Here is a 19,725-nt window from a genome sequence, read left to right as displayed (position 1 = left end):
TCAAAATACGAATTGAAAACTTCTGCAATTGAGGACAATGGCTACCAAAAACCTTCCACCATTGTGCTGCAAAAAACATAGTAGTGTAATGAGTTAGCTCAACAAATTATATCCAACTTTCAAATTATAAACAATTTAACAAAATGAAAATTGAAATTTTTGTTTACCTGGCTCATCTGCTTCCCTTGCAATCTCTGCTAGGTTCTTTCCAAAGGTACCTGTGGTTTTGCTGAAAGTTGTGACCTATTGGTGTATCTCCAGCTGATAACACTCTAATGGGATCATGCGACCATTGTAGTCAATCAATCCATCTCTGTTAATTTTTGGTATGTTCTATGCTTAGCGCAATTTACTTCAATTTTTCATATTAGCCCAATGACAATATTCAGATTACCAATCACATCAGCATGATAGTAAAGTGCAGATAGAACATAGACATAAACATCAGAAGACAAGCGAACACAAGAGGACACAAGATGTGGCACTAGCCAGGGACAAACCCCAATGTGGTGAAACCCTTGATCGATTCTTCTTATATTCTTCAATAGTTCAGCAGAGAGAGATAGTACAAATACATTTGAAGTCAACACTTTGACTTGACAAGATAAGAGATCAGACATCAGAGGTCTTCACCATGAAGATGACCCAATGAGGTTGCAGATCTGATGACAAGGACTGCAGTCCTGAACTTGGGTGAAGGCAAAAATTCTTCCACTGATTCTCCAAGGTGATTCCATCACCATGCTGCACCTTGCTGGTTGAATCAACCTCAACGCAGTCCTTCCAACATCATGTTGCTGGCTATGGCCTATGGCCTAGCTCAGCAAGACTGAACCTGAATAATGTCCAAAGTACTGTCTCCTAACAGTCCCAAAATCTGCCCAGATTTGTCTGCAATTGTCCTCCAAGGAAAGGCTGTCCCCTTTACTATTCAAAGTAGCCTTCAAGCCCTTAACAGTGACTGAACAATGGCTATGCCCTCTTCTTATTACAGTGACATCCAAGTGGCATACAACAGCCCTTAGAACAAGCTTATGACAGCCTATTAGAGTGACTGATAACCCTCCAGCAAGTGCTCAATCAAACCTCCTAGCCTTGGCCTGCCAACTAGCAGTTCAGCCTTCTAATTGGACCCCTGAAACAACCCTTAAATATCCACGCTGATCAGTCTTCTTCTTGTTGTGGTTTAGGCTCTTTTGGCTACTGATATAGGCCTCCTTTGAATGCAGCCAGAACTCCCTTCCACAGCAGCTACATCTCTCTCTTAATGGTTGCTAGGGCTCTCCTCCTATTGTGGCTAGGGCATCCTTTATGGACTGCGTTTAGGACTGTAAGTAGGGCTTCCTTATTACTGTGTATAGGACTTATGTTTCAGCCCTCCATTGCTGCGGATAAGGCTTCTTCATAACTGCGGATTAGGGCATCACTAAATAGCAGATTAAACTCCTTGTTTGGACTGCGGTTTAAGGCACAAATTGACAGCTGCTAGAGACCTCCATTTCCGGTGGCTGGAATCTTCTCCTTTCACTGCGGCTAGGGCAGTTAGATGCCTCTTGAGACTGCGGATTAGGTTGAGGGTAGAAACCTTCCTCTTGACTGCGGCTAGGGTTCTATTAGAGCCTCCTTTGCCAGCGTATATAAGCTCCCTAAGACCGAATTGAATCCTCTCCTTGCTGCGAAGAAGAGCTTCCTTTAGGACAACAAATAGGTCTCCTTCATGACTGTGATTTGATCTTCATTAGGGCAGCGTAGAGGATTCTTCATGACTACGTCTAGGGCACTCTAGAACAGCAACATAGGGTCTCTTCTAGACCTGCGTTAAAGCCTTTCTTCCATAACTGCGTCTAGGGCTAGGGCATCTCCACTAGGGCAGCGTATATGCCTTCTCTTCTAGGCCTCTCTTTCCACTAAAACCCAAACGAGTGGAGAGAGAGATCTCAAGAGATGAGTGACCAAATGACATGAAGGCCACCTTTATTTATAATAAAACTTTGAGGACAAGTGGGGGTAATTTGGTTGTTGGTTGACCTTGACGAATTGTCACATAACACAAATAAATTCATATCTCCATGAATACATGTCGGAATCAGATGATCTTTAGATCAATCCTACACTTCTCGACGAGAGGAATCCAAGAAAAATATCAACTGCCATAAATAAGAAGACTCACATGGAGTTTGGCCCTAGTTGCCAATTTTAACAATCTCTAACCTCCCCACCCAAAGCTCCTGCCTCCAGAGCTTTATAATGATACTGTTGGTTCAAAAAATACCCAGCTGCATGTATAGGGTGATGGACTTGATTGTTCCATCTTTCATCAATGATTGCCCAAATGGGCCCATACTTAGCCACTCTATCCTTGTATGTCCTCTTTATTTGCTCCTTTGCTTGATCCATAGCCTCATAAATGAAGCCCATAGCCAATCTTTCCCCATCCACCAACCGCAACACCTTAACCAGTGGCTCAGCAACCTTCATAATCTCTGCTGCCTTTTTCCAAAGTATTTCTTCATTCACTTTCTTTTTCAAATCTTTGCCTTCATGTTTGATTCCAATCATCACTGGAAAACATCTTTTGCAAGTTTCTATGTTGTGAAAGCATAGATTGCACTGTCAAAAAATGAGTTGTAAATTTAGTGATGGCAGGCCTAATAATATCTCTGCCTCCTGTGTGTCTCCTCATCAGGCTCAAAATCCATGAATGATTGTAGATAAATTTTGTTACGCTTTTGGCATGATCTACAGTGTTCTTGACCCAATCTAATTTGCCAATATCCTCAAGCATGAGGTCTATGCAATGTGCAGTACATGGGGTCCAAAAGATGGTTTTGTGTTTTTCCTCTAACAGTTTACCAACAAGAAAATAGTTAGAGGCATTATCTGTGATGACTTGAACAACATTAGCCACCTCTACCTCCTCAACAACCTCATCCAATAGCTGAAACAACAATTGTCCATCTTTCACCCTAACAGATGCATCAACTGATTTTAGAAACATGGTTCCCTGTGGGCAAAATATAAGAAAGTTTATGATGGTACGGTTCCTTTGATCAGTCCATCCATCTAACATGATGGTACATCTTGTTTTTGCCCATGAGTTTTTGAAATCTTTCAAATACTTATTGATGGAAGAAATTTCTTTCTGCAAACGATACCCCTTTAACTCATGCATAGTAGGGCCTCTGAAGCCCTTTCTAGCAACAAATATGGCATCAAACATAGGTTCATTGTTGGAATTTCTAAGTCTAACTGTTGGAAATCCTTTCTATACTTTCTGATTTATTTCTTCCTACTTGTTCTATTAATTAACAAGTTATTTACCATGTAAATACTGAAAATAAATACAAGTACAGTCTCAACAGATATAGATCATCAACTGAAGAAAAAACAAGCACAAAAGTGACACCGTTATTTTTGGACTAATGTCCCTGGAAAAACCCAATGCGGGAAAACCGGTTCAGCTATCTGAGGGTTTTATTATTAAGCAGTTTCAAAATACAATCTGGGAGCCAGAAATGGCTCACCCAATAGAGAATGCCCTCGGCAGTAGTACCTCGGTGGGAGACAGATATCAACCCCAATCTACCCCAAAAAATCTCCCAGCGTCAACCTCTACGGACTATGTTAGCCCTTTCTAGCCCAACGTCTGCCCAACGTCACCCTAGCTTGCCTTGTGTCAGCCTCTATAGGCACTGCTTCAACCCTTAGAGCCTCTGCGTCACCCACGCTGGCTCTCTGAGGCACTGCGCAGCTCCTGGCTGCCTCTGCGTGAGCCCTGGATGGCTCTACGTGAACCTCTGGTTGGCTCTACGTCCCTCTCTCCCGACTTCTACGCTGATCCTCCTAGTACTATCTCTACCTCTCTGCTTCTGTATTCACTGCTCCTCAGCTGCAACTTTGATCACTCCTTCGATTTCCTCAGCAAACCCTACCCCAGAAAATCGAATTCTTGATCAACTCGGTGTGTTCTCCAAGTGACCCTCAAGCCTCCTTTTATACTTTTCTCATTGACAATTCAACGACCGAGATTAAGTCCCTAATCAACGGCTAAGATTAGATCTGGCTTGATCCATGACTTTTGGACCATTCTAACACAGTTTTATATTAATTCACATTAATATTTGATTTTCCCTAAGTTTAGACTTAGGGACTCCATTAAAAATATTAATTATTTTAATATCTGCCAAACTGTTTAGAATCTACCCAAACCCTTTCTGGGTATTGGAGATCTCACGTGCTTTAGCCTCTCCACCAATTTTCGTGTCTAGAGCACATTCGATGCTACCCCAAATCAACACTCCCTCTTAGCAAGGATTGTGCTCTAGCAATACTCCTCACTAAGTATCACCTTGATCATTCGGCATCGGTCCCTGTGCTAATGCTAGGCCTGCTACCCATCATCTGCACTGCTGCATCCTATATTGCTACCCATGGCCCTGCCACTGCCACTGCTGCATTCGTACTGCAACTCCCTCTCATCCTGTTGCATCGTGTTGCCCATAACACTGTCACTGCTAACTGTTGCACTGCAACCCAGTTACTGAGAAGTAAGTAACTGATCTCCCAACTCTGACATCTCCGTTAGGCTAGAGACACCCATGATGCTGAAGCTCCCTCTGTCACTGACAAGTGCTCCCTCTCTGACCTTTGCGCTGCTGCAACTATTCCATGCATCTCGCACCGTTGCACATCTCTCTGTGCCATCTTGCACTGGTGCAACACTCTCGTGCTTCTTGCACTGCTGCCTCACGCTGTCTTGGGAATCCTACACTGTATCTCCCTTTGTTGCTCCATCTGCATTCGTCTCTACTGACATCTGCCATCATCGCTACTCCTCTTCGGGGCTCTCGTAGCAAGGTATAATCCAAGAGGTTGGGTACCTCAAGGATCCTTCCCCTCATCACCTATAGTCCATCTGACTACAGCTCGATGTCTCCCCACTTCCGCTCAAGTGGCGTGTGCACTCATGGCACAGTCATCGTCTGTCTCCACTTCCTTCTCTGCCCTTGCTGGCGCAGCCTTGGTCTTGGAGGCCTCGCCCTTGCTCTTCTTCCTTGGACACTGGGTCACATAATGACCCAACTCCCCACAATGGAAGCATTTGACCTTGGAGAGGTCCTTCTTCTTCTTCCGTTTCTCCTGCTTTCCCTCAGATGCTAGGGCAACATCCACCTCCTCCTCCTTCTTGATTCTGATCCCCTTGCCGCTGCTTCCTACCTTGGTTAGCGTTATGATCTCTTCTTGGCGAAGAGTCGTCCACATTTCCTCCCAATCTGGAAGGGTCGCCTTACCCAGTATGCTCTGGACAAACACCTCCCAGTCTTCTGAGACTACGTTCAAGGATGTTCTCACCATCAATTCTTGATCCGGCGTGGCCCCTATGGAAGTCAGCTGATCCCGGATCTCCTTCAATCGACTGAGGAAGGTGTTGATCTGTTCTCCCTTCTTCATCTGGTATGACCGCAACTTATTTTCTAGTAGCATCTTTCTCTGCACAGAAGTACGCTGATACAACTTTGTTAGGGCCTCCCACATCTCATTTGCTGTATTCTTCTTGACAATATGTGGTACTACATGGTCCTTGACCCCGTTACGGATGATGCTCTTAGCCCTTGCCATTGCATCCTCATACCTATCGTTAGCAGCCGGGTCAACTGGGACTGCTATTGTCCTCAAGGCGAATTGCTTGAGATGGTCCCTGTCTAAAACAGATAAGATTCTGGCCTTCCAAACTACAAAGTTTGAGGCTCTGTCTAGTCTGTCTTGGCCTCTTACCCCGTTCACTGCCATCTTGCTGCTCCTCTACTTCCCTCATGGAAGTTCTTGGTGTGACTCTCTCTGAGCCTCGATTTCCCTCCTGGAACCCTTCTGCCAATGTCAAGATGCCCCCACTCCGATCGTTAGTGCAATTGCACCACTAATCCAGATTTCTTGGCTAGAAATCCTCGGCAGCAACTCCCTCCTTGGTCTTGCCCTGTTAGGTACTGTTTTGACTACAGTACCCCACGAGCTTCACTCTGCAACTTACCCACAGCCTCCTAAGCCCCAACAAACTGAAGGTTAGAGATTGTAGGTTTTGCGCAATCTCGGCACCAGCAAAATCGCACCTCCTGGCCACAGGGGTCAATCCTTCCTGACTGAGAAAGATGAACGGGCACTGCGTAGGTCGAGTTTGCTCCCCTCTACCACTGCGCTGACCCTTTTCCCGGCTCAAACTTGATGACACAGGCACTGCGTCACCCCTTCTTTGCTACTTCTCTGCTAGGAACAACTTCTGTCACTCGGGACAGTTGTTTTCTGTTGTTGCTACTCTGCTCGGCTAATGTCCTCAATTCTCCTGTGATCTGCAACCACGCTCCGATACCATGTTGGAATTTCTAAGTCTAATTGTTAGAAATCCTTCTTGTACTTTTTGATTTATTTCTTCCTACTTGTTCTGTTAATTAACAAGTTATTTACCATGTAAATACTGAAAATAAATACAAGTATAGTCTCAACACATACAGATCATCAACTTAAGGAAAAAAAAGCACACAAGTGACACCGTTATTTTTCGACTAATTTCCCCAGAAAAACCCAATGCGGGAAAATCGGTGCAACTATTTGAGAGTTTTATTATTAAGCAGTTTCAGAATACAATCTGGGTGCCAAAAATGGCTCACCCAATAGAGAATGCCCTCGCCAGTAGTACCTCTCTGTCGGAGACAGATATCAGCTCCAATTTGCCCCCCAAAATCTCCCAGCATCAGCCTCTAGGGACTGCGTCAGCCCTTTCTGGCCCAGCGTCTGCCCAACATCATCTTAGCTGGCCCTGCATTAACCTCTGGAGGCACTGTGTCAACCCTTAGAGCCTCTGTGTCACCCACGCTGGCTCTCTGAGGCACTGCGCAACTCTTGGCTGCCTCTATGTGAGCCCTGGCCTTTGACTGGCTCTACGTGAACCTCTGGCTGGCTCTACGTCCCTCTCTCCCGGCTTCTGCGCTGATCCTCCTGGTACTATCTCTGCCTCTCTGCTTCTGTATTCACTACCCCTCAGCTGCAACTCTGATCACTCCTTCAATTTCCTGAGCAAACCCTGCCCTAGAAAATCGAATTCTTGATCAACTCGGAGTGTTCTCCAAGTGACCCTCAAACCTCCTCTTATACTTTTCTCGTTGAAAATTCAACGGCCGAGATTAAGTCCCTAATCAACGACTAAGATTAGATTTGGCTTGATCCATGACTTTTGGACCATTCTAACACAATTTTATATTAATTCACATTAATATTTTATTTTCCCTCAGTTTAGACTTAGGGACTCCATTAAATTTTTTAATTATTTTAATATCTCCCAAATTGTTTAGAATCTACCCAAACCCTTTCTGGGTATTGGAGATCTCATGTGCCTTAGTCTCTCCACCAATTTTCGTGGCTAGAGCACATCCGATGTTATCCCAAATCAACACTCATAATATGGTGAACGGGAAGCATTGAAGGGGATATCATCATCATACCACCATCTAGATATATAATCACAAGCAGTCTCCCTCAATTCTTTCTTCCAATGGTCATCTAAAGTGGGCTGCAAATTTCTACTAGCTTCAGGACCATGTGCATCTAATGGAGAGAAGGGTGTGACAGTGAAATAACTTTTGATATTCATATCACCCTTCTTTTTCATTTTACCCTTACCCTTTTCTTGAATAGACTCCAAAGAGGGAGGAACATAGTGGAAGGGGTTGGATGCATCAGTACAAGGGATAGAAGAAGAGCCCTCAAAATCAAAATGGGGGTTGGTAGCCATCATTTTTTGTATACTCCTCTTCCTCCCAATTTCAACCTCTATTTCTTTTTGCCTAGTTTTTTCTTCTTGAAACTTCTCAAAGCTATTTAACAACTCCTTCCTAATCTCCTCAATTTGTGGTGATTCACATGGAGTAATTTGGCCTCTAATACCTGCCAAGTGTTGTTTCAGCCTATGAATGCCCCCAAGACCCTCCTTAATTTTTCTATGGCAAAATTTGCAATGCATTTGACTATCAACCATTTCAGCATATGCCCAAGCAACATCTTTCACTCTAGGAGCCATTTTTTGACTTGGAAATGAAAGGAAAAATTCTGAAAATGAAAACAAAAAAAATAGCATTGCTTCAATGTTCATTTCTTTTACAAAAAACACTCTTTTCAATTTCCAGATTTGCACAAAAAAAAAATAAGCAAAAACAAATTTTAGAAGTGAAAAAAAAATACCTCTAGGCACAAACTGCCTCCTCAATGTTGCTCCAACAAACCAACTCCTCAATGTTGTTTCAATGGCTGCCCAAGATGCTCCTCACTCCTGCTCCAATGCTTGCCCAAGGCTCCTCACTGCTGCTCCAAAAACAAACTCCACAACTCTTCACAAACTCCTCACAAATTCTCACTCAAATGCAATGAGATAGTTGTGAGGAAATGAGAGGGGTTGGGTAGCTTTTATAGGGTTTGGGAGAGGTAAATGGACCCCAAATAACCCTAAGGCAAAATAGAATGGGCTGTGGGGTCCTTAATTTCCCTCCAAAAAAAATCGCAGCCACTTTTCGGCCGCGGCCACTAAGCCGACCGAGTTAGCTTGTGCTTGACCGAGCCGACCGGGTTGTTACTAAGCCGACCGAGTCGGTCATCGGCTCGGTAACAACCCGACCAACCGAACCGATTCGGCCATCGAGCCGACCCAGCCAGGATCTGGCTCGGCCGTTTCAGTTTCGAGCTAGTCATTTTTAAAAAACAGTGGAGAGATGATCTCTCCAGGAGATTGGAAGAGGACGACTTTTCTATGATTTCTCATTTCTCGCAAGGTACTGTCACTGAGGATGGATGGTACGTGGACAGTGGTACGACGAAACATATGACAGGGTCACAGGGGGTTTTTGAGACTCTAGCTGAATGGGACTCGAAGTTGCACATGGTGTTGGGCGATAAGAGTCAGTTGGAGATCCGAGGATCGGGTGTTGTGCCATTAAGGATGGAGACATGACGTGTGATGCGAGTCCAGGATGTACTATTTGTACCAGGACTCAAATATAGCGTGATTTCTATCTCGATGATCGAGAGGAAAGGGTTTGAGGTCTTGTTCCAAGATGGGAAGGCAAGATTTAGGCCCAAAGGCTCCAAGTCCGATGGGATTGTACTCGAAGTTAGAGAGCATGGTCTCTACAAGTTGATGGGCAAGCTTGTGGATCATGGAAAGAAGCAGGTGGAGTAGGTATAGGTTCCAGAGAAGCAAGAGCAGGTGCAAGCTTTAGAGGAGCAGGTACAGGTTCCCGACAAGAAGGTACACCTTCCTGAGAAGGTCCAGGTTCCAGAGACTCAGAGGGAGTCGAGTTTGAGAGGGAGCTTGCAGATTTAGAGGGAGACTCTGCAGTCCAAGAAGAGCGCGTGGTCAGTGGGGAGCAAGGGTGCTCCTACAACTTCCAAGAAGGAATCATGGAGAGAGTGGAAGAGGTTACAGGATAAGAAAAAGAAGCAGGGTGCTTTTAGCAGTGACAACGACATTTCTGAGAAGGTCGTAGTTCACCGTACAGGGATTGCTATGATTACGAGTGGCAGGAGTTGGGCAAGTGTTGCAAGCAGTGATGATGATGACGAGAGACTTCCTAGTCTTGGAAGTACTTCCCTCGCTAAGAGGGAGTGTTGATTTGTGTAGCTTGGGAGGTACTCCAAGCCCTAGGGTTTAGGGTTTGGAGGGCAAAGCACCACAAGTGTCACTTGTGGGCTTGGAACTCAGGTATGGGATTTTTCACTTATCGGGATTTGGGTCAAAACCATGATGAATTTAAGCTTGGGAAAATTTGAGGTGATAGAGCTTGGCGAGTTGATTCCAATGCTCTAAAGATCACTCAAATTGGATCTCTAGAAACGAAGTTATGAATTTTTGAAGTTGACAAATAATTATGGACAGTCAAGTCATGTAGGCTTGAAGTGAATTCATCCAAGAGACATGTCTCTTCACTAATTAGTTGGGGCCCTCATGTTGTGTATAAATATGAGGTGAATTGGATTCATTTGAAGCATTCATCTTGTGCAACACATATACATCAAAGAGGAACTTGTTGGAGGAGAAAGGGAGCTCAGATTCCCTAGCTTGATTGGGTCACAGATAAAGGACAAGACAACATGGAGAAGAGGTAGCGTGGGAGTTTCTTGGTGATTGTGTTGGGTTCTATTTTGTCTTGCTGGGAGGCCGAGTTAAGTAAGGGCAAAAGAAGGTCTGTTGGGAAACGTTTTAGGGACAAATCTCTATCATCTTGCTGGCCATCTACTACAGGATTGCTGTGTGCTAGTCCGCATGCCATCGCACCACAACTAGGTGCGACGGGAGGTTTCAGTGGGCTGGTTCAAGCCTACAACAACAACATGGTAGAGCAGGGTTATCCCAAGGCTAGGTCGCAGTTCATGAAGGTTGTTTGAGGGTTGTTCAGGGGTTGGTTAGTGGCTGTTGTAGCCTGCAAAATATGCCCTAACTAGTGACAATCAAGGGCAGCATGAGGACAACAGACTTGGAGCAGAAATTGATGTGTGTTGGGTCAAAGTGTTGATCATAATTGGATCGTGATTGTAGCAGCGTGTTGGTGCCATGTGGATGATCTTCCGAGGAGGTGAAGAGTCTTCCCAGGAGTAGAATTGATAGTGACATGATTGGGTACCATTGATCTAATTGGAGGGCAGTGTGTTGGCTACCCAAAGTAGCCCTAGAGCAGCAGACAAGGACATTGTTGGCACGTGATTAGTTGAAGTATTGCAGCCTAATGAGTAGCTCTTTGATGGATGAAAGAGGCTACTAGAAGGCAGATTGGAGCTCAGGTATTGGCTAGCATAGAGAGCAGTTTGATGAGCCCATGTACATGCAGTAGAAGTGACTTGCAACATTGTTAGGTGGCGGCCCTCTTTGAGTCTTGATGTGTAGTGGCCTTGATGGACTAAGGCACTACTAGTGAGCAGTACGACAACGAAGGACCGACAGGACAAGATACGACATCGAGGTTGCGCAACGAGTTTGTCATTATATCTTGTATACCATAGACTGTTGTATTATTCAGATTTGGTTTAATATAACGAAGATTGGGATTGTACATATTGTACAATTTTGTTAAAAACTGTGTATATTTGTGCATATGTGATTTACTGCTTTATATTTCTGTAGTGCAAAGTAGTTTATTGTTGAGATTCTTCGTTTGGTAGCGTCAGTGGTTTTAAGACTCTAACCTAGACCCAATGTCATGGAAATTCAACAGACAGAGATGGATAGGATGATAGGATGGCATGATGACAGATGGATTAGCAAGTGGAATTCTCCCTAGTTGAGAGGGAGTGTTAATATTGGCAACTAGAGCCAAATTCCACCTTAGGACAACTCATATGATGGAGATGATTATTGCATTGGATTCCTCTTTTCGAGAGGTCCAATTTTGATATAAATATCATCTCATTCTGACAAGCAGAAGTGGAATTTTGAATTTATTCTCCTCATGCAAAAATTGTCAAGGTCGGCCTCAGTCAAATGTAGGCTCAATGTCTCCTTACCCTCAAGGAATTGTATAAATAGGAGTGACCTCACTCCTTATTTGGACATCACTCATCACATCATACATCTCTCTCTCCTCTCTTGATTGGTTCGTACAACTTGGGGACAGCCTCTCTCTTCTTCGCACGTGTGGCACAAGGCTGAATTTTTCTGGGACAGACTAGCGTTGACCAAGGCTTAGTTGACCTTCGTTGACTTCGGTTTTCAGGGCAAAATTTCGATCTTTTGAGGCTGCATTTATTGGCACAAAAATCGAGGTGTTTGGGATAGTTTGACAAATGTTGACTTCAAGTCGACTTCATATTTTGATCGCAGAAAATTACAGCAGTGTTTCTCTCTCTTTTGACTAGGTTTGACCGAATTGTTTTGGGCTGACTTTGACTCTCCTTGAAGGCCGAATTGGACTACTGTTGACCGAACTGCTTGGAGGACATTTAGGTGCTGATTTGACCAGCGTTGACTTTTTGGTTAGGGCTGCAGTTGACTGCTGATTTTGACAGGGTTGTTTTGGGCAAGAAAATTTGATATTTGTACTCTCTCTTTGCTGAACTATTGAATAATAATAAGAAGATTTGATCAAAGGGTTTTCCCCACATTGGGGTTTTTCCTTGGCATCCTCCATATCTTGTGTCCTCTTGTCTTGGCTTGTCTTCTTCACATGTTTTCTGTCTATTTGCCTTTACTGTCAATGTGTTTAAGTTAATGTGATTGCTACTGGAAATAATTGGAAATTGTCATTGGGCTTATAAGAAACGCTGAAGTAAATTGTTATCTAAATTTACCACTTCTTAAAGACCTCATCCTGGGTCTCCATGAAGTCAATCTAGGACTTCCTAGATGAATCATCAATAAATAATGCATAGTAAACGTTACCTAATAAGGATGCTAAACACATGGGTCCACATCTAAGTTATCGAAAATGCCTGAAGGATTTGCCAGAAACGCAGATCCCTGTTTCCGAAACGGAAACAGATACGCTCCTTGTTCGAAACGTCATAAAAATGTTTTTGTGCCGTTTCAAAATATCAAAAACTTCAGATTTGGAATTGGATACATTTCCAAGGGTTTTAAATTCTTTTGGATCCGTTTCCGGCACGAAAATTGTGATTGGAATCCACCCTTAAAATGTTAAAAAACATGAAAATTTGTATAGCCATAAATAAATAATAAAAATGGAGAAAGCAGATTTGCAAATAAACTCACTATAAACACAGTCTCATAACATCTCTTCTAAATCTTTAGAAACGACAACACTCTATATATTTATCAAGGATTCTTACTAAGAAAAAGTTAGATGTTCAAAAATGCAAATAGAAGGGTTTGATGAATGTCTTCGTAAAGAGATTTATTTGAGCGATTAATTTTCAGTTTGGTTAAGGTTTGGTTAATTGTCATTGATTTTTCTCTTGATTTCATAAATCCCTCCAATATAACAATTCTTCTCTAGCCGATCTTTTGCCTGCGTATAGTCAAGCGACCAAGCTGACGTTGAGAAGATTGAAATGTTCAAATAGGTCTTGACAGAATATCCCAATGATCCCATGGGCCATTTAATTGCTTTGCAAGGAAGATAGATACCATTTGCCATGCATGGCACGTTCTTTGAAGGAGTTGGGCCTGAAAGCACAAAGGCTGTAGCATTTCTAATTACATTACTAATGATGATGATGATGATATGTTGAATGCTATAATAATCACTAATGATGATGACAATGTTTATGCTGAATTGATGATGATGATTTGTTTATGTTGAATTCATGACGATGATTATGTATTTTTAGATATAGAATCTAGATTCTAAAAGATGAATGTAAATATGAAATTCTTATATATATATATATATATGCCGTTTCCTTGCCGTATCGTATCCAAAATTTTTGAAAATTTGTCGTATACGTTTCAAACCCCGTATCTGTTTCAGTGCAACTTAGGTCCACATACATCTGAGTGGATTAGGTCAAGAATCTCTCTTGACCTATTCTCACTGCTAGGAAAAGCAACATTCACATGCTTGCCAAGTGGACAACCCTTTCACACTCTATTCTTAACTTTGGAATCCAGCAATCTTAATACCATGTCCTTCAAGATTGGCAATGTGTTAAACACACATGGGCAACCAGAAATATGAAAGATAAAACATGCAAGTACATTTTTTATTAACATGAGATATACATTTATAGTACATTGTTGTGACCGTTGGGTTTCACATCTCAAGGTCTCTTGGACTCCTTTTGTCCATTCAGCTTCCACACTAACCCATTGAGGATTAGGTGTCCAACATTCCCCCCCTTAATTCGAAGGGTTATGTATGAGTCCAAGAAGAGAGCTGAAATACAAAATGTGCAAAAATGCATGGCAGCACTAGGCTGAATGTGCTCTCTGAAATGTTGGTATAAAGGGCGGTGGTTTAAGGATGACCACCAACACTGGAACGCTTAGTGCAGTTCCCAGAACTCTTCCAAAACTGGCAAGAAAATGAAGTCTTCTGCTAGAGGAAGTGATCCTATTGTTTTAAAGAGGGAAACCTTCAACCATGAAAGGGAGGCCTCACCTCGCATAAAAGGGAAAACTTCAACCTAAAAAGGGAAGTCTCAACCTGTGATGGTTTAAGGATGACCAACAACTCTGGAATGCTTAATGCAATTCCTGGAACTCTTCCAAATCTGGTAAGAAGCTGGTGTCTTCTGCTAGAGGAAGTGTTCTCAATTGTGTTCCTGGAATTCTTCCAAAACGGGCAAGAAGCTGAAGTCTTCTGCTAGAGGAAGTGTTCCAGATTGCCAACTGAAGGCATGTTCACAGGCATCTTTGTTTCTGGCTACAACTCTGAAACTGGTGTGGCAGGTTGTGGCTCAGGCTCGCTTGATGTGGCTTTGAAGCTTGTAGATGACCATCATTTCCCCCCCTGTCAGATACAATGTGAGATGATGGAGAAAACTCAACTGCAAGACTGTTCAATACTCTGGAACAAGTTCTAACATGTGTTTGGAATATCTTCTTGGCTGTTGATGCCCATTGCCAAGAAGCGATCCATCCAAGATGAATCTTTGTTCTTGCAGGACGTTTGTTTATGAAGCATCTGTGTGAAGAATGGCTGGTTTTATGACAATGCTTACATGGATGAAGATCAAAACAGTGATCTTTCAGATGGCCAACTCGGTCACAGTGTTGGCATTTTACAATCTGTTGTTGTTGTTGTTGTTGTTGTCGCTGTGGAAGAAGGGCAGAGTCTGGAATAGCTGAAGCTGAACTGTCATGAGGAGCAGGTGAACTGTCATGAATGAATCCAGCACTCTGAAATTGAATGGGCTTGGCGTAGTCTGGAATATGAAAGGACAAGTCCTTGTCATATCCAAGACCAGTTCTGTGCTTGTTGTGGACAAGCTGTTCCCAAGGTCTAATGATGGGCTTGGGAAGTGCAGACTGAGTTTCTGCATCTGCATGTACAACTGCTGTTTTATGGGGTACTAAATCTGAACCAACTGTAACATCATTGACTTGCTGCTGATGGGTGGTTGTCTCAATGTTCTGAACAAAAACAGGTTCAGAATGATGTCTATTTTGATGTAACTCTTCTTGCTGTAGCTGTGATTCACTCTGCAAAAAGTCGATCTTTTCCTGTGCATTTTGTAGACATGTTTGAATTTCTGAGAGAGATCCTTTGTTGATTTGTAATGTGTCATCAACAATAGATTGTATAAGAGTTTTCATGAACTCTAATACTTCACTGATTCTGGCCATTTTTCTTCAATGTCAGATTTACACCTTAAAAACTGATCACAATTATTACTTAATGCAGAAAAGTAATATCCACTTACAGTACACAATAATATCTTGTATAAATGTGCAGCAAAGGAATCAGGGAATCAATGCATAAATATATGTAGACAGAAACTATAATGGGTTTTAAATACAATGCCACACTTGGGGCAGCAGCAACTGCAAACTTGCTTGGATCCTTCAAGTACTCCTTCACTTTCAAACAAGTTCCCAGAATCCAGGTTCTTTAAAACGGACTAGTAGTTACCGAAATTGATGCAGGGCCAACTCTGCTATTACCCAGAATTTTTATCACATGCATATAAACATGCATCTCAGCTTTTTTTTACCCAAATCAAAAACCTCAATAGCTGGCAATTTCACCACTGTACCATTTGCATGCGGAAGCTTATCTTTCATGTGGTTCAAAATCATTCACCACTGATTTCATACTTTCATTAAAAACCATCATATATGGAATTATCTCAATTCCAATATCTACTCATCAGCAGGCAAATTCATAACTTCTTAAACCCAATGACTCAAATCATTCAAATGCTCATCAACCCAATAAACATCATTCATTTATGACCAAAATTCAATGAAACAATGTGCCCATGTTTTAATATTCAATTTAACATTATTTTAATCAATGAAAGGCTTGGACTTGTCCTTACTCAATGCGCCCTTGATCTTTTAGCAATGGTACAAATGATCGCCAATGAATCTCAGCCTCCTAAAATGATGAAGAATTCGGAAATCCAGGCATCTGGAACTCCTATATAATATATATGCCCTTGGATTCAAATAAGGAAATGCTTTCGGCCTGCAAGAATGAATGGCTCTTGCCCTATCAAGAATGAATGATTCTCGGATTTGTTCACAGAGTGAGGTTTTTCTGGCCTTCTTCTAGGGCATAAACAAAGGGACAGAACTCGTCCTCCTTACTCAACACAAATTGAATACTCAAACAGCGTTAATGCAGCAATCAAGACCTCATTATTTTCTTCGATGTAGTTCAAACAACCATCGTTGGGAACAAAGGCAGCAATCTTCTTTCCATTCTTGATAAGCTGAACTCTTGCACACTTACGGTGTGTACCATATACACAAGCGGTTCAATTGTTATGGACAGGTGTATACCATTCAATAAAACCGCAGTTCAATGTTATGGACAGCGTTAATACGCATTCAACATTCAATAAAACTCAACAGTGTTAAAACCACAACGTTATACCATTTTTTTAACAGCGTTCAAGCCACAACGTTATACCACAGCGTTCAAGCCACAGTCAATGCAATATGCATTCAAACTTCGAACATAACTTCATAACATTGATACCAAAAACGCATTCAATAATTCAAACGCAGTTCAATACCATATATACGCTGGACCAAACAGCGTTAATACAATACAGCGTTCAAATACCACCACAGCGTTTCAAATACCATTATACAGCGTTACCATACAACGCAGTTCAATGCCATTCAAAGGGACAGCGTTACCAAACAGCGTTACCATACGTATACCATTCAATATATGCCAAGAGCGCTTCAAGCGTCGACAAAACCTGTTTCAGTGCCCGTCCAAACATATGGCAGCGTTAAACAGACAAGCTCAAGCGTTCAAGAGACAATGAGACAGCGGTTAAAAAATACAGACAGACAAGGAAACATATGGGACAACGTTAAAACATATGGCGTGGTTTGCAAATTAATGGTGCGACGGAATGGTATACAGTGTTAACACAACGTTTCAATTGAACAGCGTTCAATCCAACGTTGATGCCAATACCATAACACAGCGTTCAATGGAATGGTGCGACTGGAACAAATCAGAGCAGCGTTTCAATGAACAGAGAATATGAAACGTTTATGGAGTCTGAGCGTATTCAAATGAACAGGGCGCAGAAATCATAAATAGAATATGTCAGGGCAGCGCAGGTGTGGCAGACAGAACGTAGGTATGGCAGACAGAATTATAGAGAGCAATGGAGCAGATCAGGAGTTGGTGGCGTATCTCTGCAGTGGCACTGTCAGGCCTCAGCGCTAAAACAGGAAATGACAGTATGGACAGATGTGCAGTGCTGGCAGAGGCAGGTTATTTCAGGTCTGAGGGGAATAAGGCAGAGTTAGAGGTCAGGTAACGCAGAACTGACATATATATAGAGACCACAAAACAAGTGGCTCAAATTGGAGCAGGACCAGCAATCGCCCGCTCTGATACCATGTTAAACACACATGGGCAACCAGAAATATGAAAGATAAAACATGCAAGTACATTTTTTATTAACATGAGATATACATTTATAGTACATTGTTGTGACCGTTGGGTTTCACATCCCAAGGTCTCTTGGACTCCTTTTGTCCATTCAACTTCCACACTAACCCATTGAGGATTAGGTGTCCAACACAATGGTCCATTAATGGAAGTGACCTAGTGTCTTGTTCTAAAGCTCAGACTAGTTGTTACTTTCATGCACTAGATCTCTCACAAAATCCCCTTGCAACCCAAACCCTCTTGAACACCTCTAGCCAACACCCAACCAGGATCTGGGCATCTCTTTCAGATGTCGACTTGCTGATTATCAAAATCAGCTATATATCTGGGATCTTTCATTACAGATACTGAAAGGAGATTTTTAGTTAAGCCAAGTACATAGAAAATGCCAGCAAGCTCAGGGGTTTCTATTTTTACATTCCATTCATACTATTGATGCTATTGAAATAAATTGACAAGAAAGAAACTTACGGTATTCTTCCAACCAAAAATAACGAGGAATAATGTTTTAATGGAGTGTACATGCAACAGCTATTAAATAGCTTGCTAGAAAGTCTAATTTTTTTCTGAAATAATAGTTCAATTGGATGAGAACTATATCTTAGTGAACTGTATATATTTATACCATTTGATGTATAACCAGGATAACCTTAATCCAATCTATAGTCATCAGTATAGGCTGATTGAAGCTAGATGTTTGATTTACAGGTAAAGTTGGAGTTCTATTCAATGGAGGCTTTCAGAATTTATAGGAATCTCTTGAGGGCAGTGGAGACACATATTGGTAATTCCAATAAAACACACTTCCGAGAATATATCATGGCTGAATTCAGAAAGAATAAAGATCCTCAGGACTATTCCTTTGTTCAACAGAAGCTGCAGCTTGCACATAATTATGCGTTACTTCTTAATAGTATCCACCATCATAAGGTAATTATCATTTATTGGTCAAGTGCAACTTTAAGCACTACTGTGGGATGCTATACATGATATGACAATGTCTTTGCCCCTCCCATTGACCATTTTTCAATCATTCATGGCCATTATTATTATTTTGTTATTTGTATTGAAACCATTTTTTTAAATCCTTATGGCAATCTGGTTTGTTAAACGTTTACTTTTCATGGTCTCTGCAGGATCTACTATTCTCCTACAACATTGCCATAGATCAGGAAGCAGAAAAGAATTTGACACTGGAAAGATCAGCTGCAAGTGTTGGACTTCAGCTTCCAAAACCTTATAATGATTAAGATCACAATGCCTTTTGTGGATGGCTTTGGAGATTTTAACCTGCATGGACCTATTTGAAGTTCTCTTCTATTTCATTTATTACCTATTCAAAGTATACAAAGCATGCTCATAAAATTTTAATCTACAGGGAGATGAGCTTTGAATGGCTAATGGAATTCATGGATATTTTCTAAATATTTTGACATGAACAGCTAATGCAGAATAGAGATATGGTTGTTTATAAACGATATCAAATGTGCATATATGTTTAGATTATTCTCTTGCCTTGTAATCCTCACAGGCTCACACTGTAACCATAACAAGCTTGTCTATGCCCTTTTTTTTACTAGTTTGTTTAGAGGAAAGAACTCTTCAATTTTTAAGGACCAAAGGTTACATTATTAAATGATGAAGATCACACATCTCATTCATCTGTTATTCCTCTTCCTCAGCTTAGAGATGAGTCCTTTTACATCTGTTACACAACTATTTTACGCTTAGGTTTCTGCTACTTTTAAACTGCATTAATTCCAGCCCAAAGGCTAGCTTGCGGGCTATATACTCTTAGGTGTGAATTTGTTGAATCACTTGATGAAGCTATTGTTTTCTATCAGTTTTCATTTTCGGTTGAACAAAAATAAGGAGACTGCAAATTTCCACATGTAAATTGTTGCAGGAGGTTCAACCTAATGAGGCAAGGATCAATGAGGTTTTAAAGTAGCAGATAAGGAGACTGCAAATTTCCTTGTGTAGATTATTGCAGGAGGCTGCTGGTTCAGCCTAAACCATACGAACTCATCCTTTGTCATGGTGATACATGCAAATTCAAATGCCGATTAAGCGTAGTGTTTCTGTAATATCCCCAATTTCCTTAGTCACTTGGAAATATTACAATTTTGTCATTTTGATATTGGCAGCA

General features: G+C 41.8%; 1 protein-coding gene across 3 annotated transcripts in view; it reads left to right on the top strand.

Moving 5' to 3' along the window:
* The window catches only part of LOC149181214 (uncharacterized), a 105,992-nt gene extending 86,925 nt beyond the window's left edge, over positions 1 to 19,067 (top strand). For all 3 annotated transcript variants that reach the window (XM_089416491.1, XM_089416490.1, XM_089416492.1), the window contains exons 2-3: positions 18,285 to 18,506; positions 18,713 to 19,067. In XM_089416491.1, coding sequence (XP_089272617.1) covers positions 18,306 to 18,506; positions 18,713 to 18,826 — 315 coding nt within the window. In that variant the 5' untranslated portion in view covers positions 18,285 to 18,305 and the 3' untranslated portion in view covers positions 18,827 to 19,067. The remainder of the gene's footprint in view (positions 1 to 18,284; positions 18,507 to 18,712) is intronic.
* Positions 19,068 to 19,725: the final 658 nt, after the last annotated feature.

The sequence above is a fragment of the Pinus tabuliformis genome, chromosome 3_2 (genome assembly GCF_031772625.1).
Source record: "Pinus tabuliformis cultivar Carrire ecotype Pingquan chromosome 3_2, CPIR1, whole genome shotgun sequence".
Taxonomy (NCBI): Eukaryota; Viridiplantae; Streptophyta; class Pinopsida; order Pinales; family Pinaceae; genus Pinus; species Pinus tabuliformis.
Note: the sequence above shows the minus strand (reverse complement) of the source record. Positions and strands in the feature narration are given on the sequence as shown.